Source organism: Gossypium raimondii, chromosome 8 (assembly GCF_025698545.1).
Source record: "Gossypium raimondii isolate GPD5lz chromosome 8, ASM2569854v1, whole genome shotgun sequence".
NCBI classification, from domain to species: domain Eukaryota; kingdom Viridiplantae; phylum Streptophyta; class Magnoliopsida; order Malvales; family Malvaceae; genus Gossypium; species Gossypium raimondii.
This window is the reverse complement of record NC_068572.1, coordinates 8,646,894-8,654,497: the sequence shown is the minus strand read 5'-3', so window position 1 is coordinate 8,654,497 and position 7,604 is coordinate 8,646,894. Positions and strand designations below refer to the sequence as shown.

General features: G+C 34.0%; 1 protein-coding gene across 1 annotated transcript; it reads left to right on the top strand.

The window, feature by feature from the left end:
* The first annotated feature begins 981 nt into the window (after nt 1-981).
* Nucleotides 982-4,991, top strand: LOC105790673 (protein LONGIFOLIA 1). The gene is made up of 4 exons (XM_012618391.2): nt 982-1,262; nt 1,344-2,639; nt 2,709-2,901; nt 4,283-4,991. The coding sequence occupies exons 1-4, from the start codon at nt 1,110-1,112 to the stop codon at nt 4,867-4,869; spliced, it is 2,229 nt and encodes a 742-aa protein (XP_012473845.1). The 5' UTR covers nt 982-1,109; the 3' UTR covers nt 4,870-4,991.
* Nucleotides 4,992-7,604: the final 2,613 nt, after the last annotated feature.

Genomic DNA, 7,604 nt, shown 5'->3' with positions numbered 1-7,604 from the left:
GCTGGCCATCCACTTTGATTCCTTTTGGAACTGTAGTAACTGTATCCATCCTCTAACAAGGTGCAACCAATCAGTTCATACGTTCGCCACGTGCCAGGTCATTAAAGTCCATATACCTCAACTGCAAACTGCCAACTTCTTGTACGTCTAGTAGTGCTGCAGCCACTTATACTGGAAGTTTTGGATCAGCTCGGCCACCCATTGTGGCAAGCCGGCTGGTGGTGGCTAGTGGCTAGTGGCGAATGTTTTATTCTTTAATCTTTATTTATTTTTGGTCTACTCAAGGTTATGCTTGGATTCTGAAAACTGGAAAACTGGACATTTATTTATTTTTGGTTTCCCACTACTCACGGACTGCACTTTTAATTTTTAACAAATATAGCACATAAATATTTTTTTTATCTACATGGTAAGTTAAATGTGCACATTACAGGTGTCATTACAATGTACGTTCTCGTGATTCACGTTAATGGCTTCCATATTCATCTTGCTTTTAAATGATTCATATGCGCCTTCAAAGGGAAATAATGATTTTATGGTTATTAACGTTTTTAAATCGTATAATCGACATAAAATGGAGGCAATGAAGGGGGTGGTCAGTCGTCCAAAGGCACGAAAAATAAGGGAGCAAATGTTAGGAGAAAGCATTGGCCAAGCTGCGGGTTCCAGTGTCAGTGCCAACAAACTTTTTATATTTTTGTTTTCTTGGTTTATAAGTTTTAGATTAAATAGTTTGTACATTCAAAAACAAAGATTTAAATATTTATATTTTCTTATCATACACCCATTTAATATTGTATTTTATTTGAAAAATAAAAATTTTACGTCATCGAATTTATAGTAAAGGTCAAGTTGCGTACAAGTGACGAGAGAAGCCATGTGTCCCCACACCACTGCTCTTTTTGTTCCTTAACGTGGTCCACCCTTTTAAAGACCATAAAAGCGGGAGACTGAAGTACGAATATAAAGGCTGCACTGTTGTGTTGCGGTTAAACTCAGCCACACAGTGACAGCAAGAAACTTGCAAAAGATGAAGAGAGAAATGGAATCATAGTAATTCAAAGAGGTATTATTGTTGAGTTCCAACGGAGATTTTTTTATTTTTTTGAATGATGGCGGGGATAGTGCAAGAGCAAAATGTTGAGAAGAAAATAGATGAGAAACAAAAGGGTTGCATGGCTGGTTTTTTTCAGATCTTTGATTGTCACCACATTCTTGCCGGCAAACGCCTTTACACTGTTAAGCGCCTCCCTTCCACGACGGTTGGTTTCCTTTTTTTCCCCCCATTTATGATGTGCATGTGGACTTCTACTGAAATGTAATTTTACGGTTTTTTTTCTCAGTCCAGAGAAATGACATCGGAGCAAGAGAAGAACGTTGAGTCACCACTAGCAATATCTAAAATAATAGAGAAGCTGCCGTCACCGGAACCTTCCATTGCGATGGGGAGCCAGAACAAGTCACCTCGCGGCCGTCCAATTTTCGAATTCAACGAAGACGGCGCAAGTTCGCCATGGAAATTCTCCAAAGAAGCTCCAAGGCTTTCTCTAGATAGCAGAGCCGTGGTCAATGCAACTGGAAGCCTTAAGCCACGAGAGATCCGTACGAATACCGCCATTCTACCTTCCAACCAATGCGAAAGCAATAGAGAAGAAGACGGAGTGGGTGGTATCGACAAACAACGACGTTCACCTAGCGTAGTCGCAAGGCTCATGGGACTTGAGGCGCCGTTACCGGATTCAGATCCCGAACCGAATAAAAGAGCGGAGCTCCGAAGATCCGCGTCGGAAGCAAGAGGCAGAGATCTATTTCAGTATCGTTTTATAGATAGAATTAATATCCATTTAAATGGGGGGATTTCGAGCAATGTGGTAACTAAAAATGGTGCCGAGCTAGATGAAGTAATAAGAAATGGAACTGAAGGCTCAAGCACTGTGAGACGTGAACCAGTTAAAACTCCGGTTCGAGGAACGGTTCAAACTAAACGTTTTTACAATTCAGTTGATTTCTTTCCAAAGACAAAGCAAACAGTTTCCATCAATGGAGAGATTGAGAAAGAGCTTAAGCTCCGAGGAATTGACGAGCCGTCGAAAGATCTCGAGAATCTTAAGCGAATCCTCGAAGCTTTGCAACTTAAAGGCCTTTTACATACTACGAAACCTCCACACCAAAGGAATAAAAGGAGCTTTGTTTATGAACAATCTCCAATTGTTGTTATTAGACCGGAAAGATCATCACCAATCAGGAGAAGCAGCAACGATTCACCTCCTCCGGCTTACAGATCAAAAAATGGAGCTCGCCGGAACTCGAAACTGGAGCCGCCGCCGCCGAGTCCAAGACGTGATCCACCGGATACTGGAAGGAACTTACGGAACCAAAGCAGAATAAGTGGCATCAGGAGTCCAAGCAGAAGGCCTTTGAGGATTGAAACGCAGAGAGGGAATGGCAATGTTGAACAGAGAAGAATGTCTCCGGTTCAGTCTGCTAGAGTTAATGTGAGAAGAACCGAACTAGATCAGGCGAATAGATCAGCGGGAAACAGGAAATCAACGGCTGAGAAAGTATTTATCCCAGCGGAGGATGAAACATCAACTGTTTCTGAAAGTAGCTCCAGCTCATCTTCTCAAACTGATGCTGAGGTAAAATTGCTCAATTATTTAACTAAATGGTTAGTTAATCACCTTAATTTATTTGAATGGCATGCACAGAAATCGAAGGTGGAGGAATATAAGGAAGGGAGAAGCTTATTGGAAAGGTGTGATAAGTTGCTTCACAGCATAGCAAAGATGAACGCAGCTCAAACTGAGTTGCAGCCGAGTCCTGTTTCAGTACTCGACGCGTCCTTTTACAAAGATGATTCGTCTACTTCCCCTGTGATGAAACGAAGAATGGATTTCAAAGGTAAGAGAACAAATCTTCGAGTATTCGTAAATCTCTTTATCTACGTGTAGATTTCATATAGTTTCATTAATTTGGTAGACCACATTAAAAGCAAATAATTTTAGAATAACCAAAAAGAAAGAAGAAGAATGGAGATGTCGCAAATGGGAAAGTAATTGAAACATCCTCCCTTTTTTACTGCAAACCAAAGTTACCTGAGTGAGAAAAAGAATATACTTACCGCTGTAAAACTTTGCCTGACAAGTGGGTTAGAGCATCCCATTAATGCTAGTCTTGGAAAGTGGTGGAAATGTCCCCACCTCTGTTAATTTTGTTTGAAGTTAAAAGACTACAGTCCATATTGGAAAGAGAGTGAAGGCAACGACATATTTGGTCCTCTTTTTCCTTCATACATTCATTTAATCATCTGTTTTCTGTCAGTGTATTAGCCCTTTGTTACTGTCGTAATCCCTGCCCTTATTGACTTTATTTGGCCCCCATTTTATTTTGATTTATATACTTTTTTAAATAGTAAAAGTTTTCGAAAAATAAAAATATTAATTTTTTGAGATTAACTTAATTAAATACTCTTTCTTCTCCATTCAACTTATCACATGGTAAAATACTTTTACTTTAACCTTTTATTCTTTAAAAAATATTATGCATAAAATTTGAAAAAATACATATTGTAATGACTTTCAATGAATTAATTTATAAAATATATACAGTAATTTATGTCAAAGTTTAAAATTTTGAAAAAAATTCAACTGTGACAATTGTACTAGGACAAAGTGAGTAATATAAAATCATTTTTAAAATATGTCGTAATATATTTATTAGATTGTACATAAAAATTCTTAACTATTAACCCTTGAATAAGGTATGAAATCAAGTCAAGTTAATTACAATTAGAGATAAATATTAAATTTAAACATGAACTTTAGTTTAATATGTACTTTGATATATAAATTTTAATTTTATAATTATACAAATGAAACTTGAATTGTAGTTCATATGTGTACATGAAATTTTGATTTTGATTCAATTGTACTCATAAAGAAATACATATATTTATTTATTTATTTATTTATTTTTATATTGGTTTAATATAATTATTTGTGTATGCAATACATCAATGTAAAATTATGTTAATTTGATAATATTGTTAGTGATTTGTGAGAATTAAATAAAACTAAAATTTTATGTATAAAATCGCACAAAATTAAAGTTCGCATATGATGTTGTACATTGAAGCAAAGTCTTGATATATATTAATGATTTTTCTCATTTTAGAAGTAATCCACACTATGATAAGCAAGTATATATATTCAATACTTTTACCTCCTTCAATCGACGTTGAATGGAGAATTTTGTGATTCGACTTGAGATTTTAAATTTTCAGACCAAGTTGTTGAATCAGAAGATGAACTTTGGAGTCCCGCTAGTGCCATGTCAACCGCTGAATCAAAATCATCAGATAAATCAGACGATTGTGATTTCAACTACATTTCCGATATCCTCAAAGCATCCAATTACTTGCCTGATGATACTGACATCTTTCTGTTGCTTGAGAAGCAACAGAACCTTAAAGGGAAAGACACCTCTAAAGTGTCTAAACTCCAAAGGAAGCTTATATTCGACACCATAAATGAAATTCTCAATGGAAAGGGAGAATTACCGCCATGGAAGCTTAAATATCCATGGTCAGGAGAGACATCGCTGCAACAAATTTGGTCCGAATTTGAAAAGATTCGAAGGAGGGACTCAGCAGATGACTTGTTTGAGGTGATTTGTGGTGTGTTAAGAAAGGACCTTGCAGGGGATGCCACTACCGGTTGGGGAGATTACCCCATTGAGATGTCTGAAGCAGTCCTCTATATCGAACGACAAATATTTAAAGACCTGATCGTCGAAACCATCCGAGATCTGATTGGTTTTTCTGGAAAAAGTAATGAAGTCCCAACAAGTCGAAGGAAGTTGGTGTTCTGAATCTTGAATTTTGTTGCTTTTTATCATAGGTGTAGGCTTTCACGTTGTAGCTTTATTGCGTCGTTGGTCATCACATATCATATATATTATTTTCTAGGTAAATTACACAGTAAGTCACCCAACTATGGTGAAGTCTCTCTTTCTAGGCACTAAATTATAAAAAATTACAAAATGGTCATCCAACTAATTATGTTTGTCTTTCTTTGTGACAGAAAGATGATGTGACAACTCTAAAATTGAAACAATAAAAATTTAATCCTTACTATTTATACATTGTCAATTTGATCATAATTCTAAAAGAAAAATCAATGCTTGACACTGTTTTAAAATTAGGATCAAATTGAACCAATGTTGAAGATTAAATTTTTAGAGTCATGACCAAATTGACACTATGTATAAACATTATGCACTAAACTTGTTATTATACCTATTTTAGAACTGTCACTCTTAAAAGAAGTTAACAAAATTAGACTAGAAAAGACAAACACAATTAGTTGAATGACCATCTTGTAATTTGTTATAATTAGGTGTCTGGAAAAGAAAGTTCAGAGTAATTGGATGACTTGTGTAGTTGAAAAGCCCATCTAGAATTGAAGTCTTAAACTCAAAATCATGATAGCCCAACCCAATTGAGACACTGAGCCCAACGTGGCTGCCCTTCTATATTCACTACGGCTATCATTTCATCTTTTTAACCCTTCACGATGAAACATCAGTTGAACTGAAAAATGATTGGTTTAATATTTTAACTAGAATCATATAATCGAGTTCCGTAAAATATTTTGAAATTGAAAAAAATAGGATAAAATGATTTGAACTTATATATATGTTTAGAGTTATTGGTTTAAAATTTCAATGTTATTGTGATCAAATGAATATTTATATTACTATTATTATTTATTTATGATTTATTAATTTTTTCAAAAAAAAATTTTCTTTTTTAAATATATGTTAAATACTGATGTAATTATTGAATTAATTATGTGATAGTTCAACCATCAGTCTAATTTCAACACTAGCTTTGAATTTGAAAGAAAAAAGGCGTCCGCTTTAGTCTTTGGAATTGGGGTGAAACAAAGGAAAGGAACACCAGCTAAGAATCAATCACCAAATTTCAAAAGAGATGGGGAGGGGGAGGGGGAGGGGGGACCAAAGAGAGTGACATCTTTCACTAGCTTTATTTATTTGCACTCATGACTTGGGTTAAATTAAGTTCATTAAAGAAGAAAAAAAAGAGGGAATAAAATCATGATGATAGTACCCAATTGTGGTTAAAAAAGGCGACAATGGTGTCAACCTCCCATATCTTGCCACGCCCACGGCTAAAAGTTTAACCAACAATTTAAGAGATATATATTCAACAAAAGGTGGAACAAGATAATGTCGAACAACAAAAGGAACCCAAACTATTGAGGAAATTACGTATAAATGGGAGGGGGATAAAGTTCATATGGGTCACTTGCTTTTTAAAATCGAGAATTTTATCATTTTTTTTGTATTTTTAAAATAAAATTTCTTATTCAATCTCAAGTAATTATGATGATTTGGTTTAAAAATATTAAACTTGAATAATGAGTTTAGATAAAATGTTAGACTTTACAATATAATTCAAGCTTGGTCTCTAATATTTATAACTGAAATCTTGTCTGTAACCAAATTTATAATATATTCTTTTTAAATTTTAATATTTACATTATAATATAGCAAAATTTCATTACTAGTATACCGTTGAATATTAAAATTTATATTTTAAATAAAATTAAGCTTGAAGTATTGGTATCCTACCCCGACCGTAATACCTTATTTTTTTCCTTTTTGATATTTTTTATGTTCAGAGTTTGTAATTATTCTTTTTAATAATGTCATTTTCAAGGTTCGAACCCTATTTTCAACATCTCTAACCTTTTTAACTACTCAAGTGTAGAAGAGAGGGTAATGAAAAGAGTTTTGGTGAAGTAGAGGCTGTTTTTCACAAAGGGAAATCAGCCATTGGAACTCATAAATAGCTGGTCCCAATTCCCAAATCAATACCACGAATGCTTTTACCAAGATTGTGAGGGCATTTTATTTTGCTTGTTTCTTTGATTTATTCATCAGACAACTAGGGAGATCTTTATCGCCTTTTATGACTTTTCAATAAATGCAACATTGCTTTTTTGTTCCACACATCACAAATTTAATGTACATAGGCAGAGAGGGTTCTGAAATTAATGAATTTACTTGATAATGCATTTCTCACATGATATAAAATGCTTTAGTTGAGATTTTGGAGATACTTAAACATGAATCTTTCACTATTACCGTTATGATTCTATATAGCTGTTAAAGATGTGACCTAAATTCATGATAAAATAAAATACAAGTGGTGTGTGTAAAAGAAGTTCAAATAGAAGTATACTTCTTCTGTTTAATGTTGATTTGAATAAGGTATTTTAATCTTACTGCATTATTTTTATTTTATTTTATTTTGATTAGAATATGATTTTACATATCTATAAATAGACATAGCCTACTCCTCTTGTAATCATTCGAATTTGACACGATGAATTATGTTCTCCTTTACCCTTGATTTTTACATTTTTCTCGAAAGAATTTTCATATAAATATCTCAGATACTTTTTTTTTACGATACATTATTATTATCGACATTTTATTTTTCACAAAAGCAAATCCTTATATGTTTAAAGGAATATGGAAGCCTTGATTAGGTTGGAGGAGTTTGAAGCAATCAATTT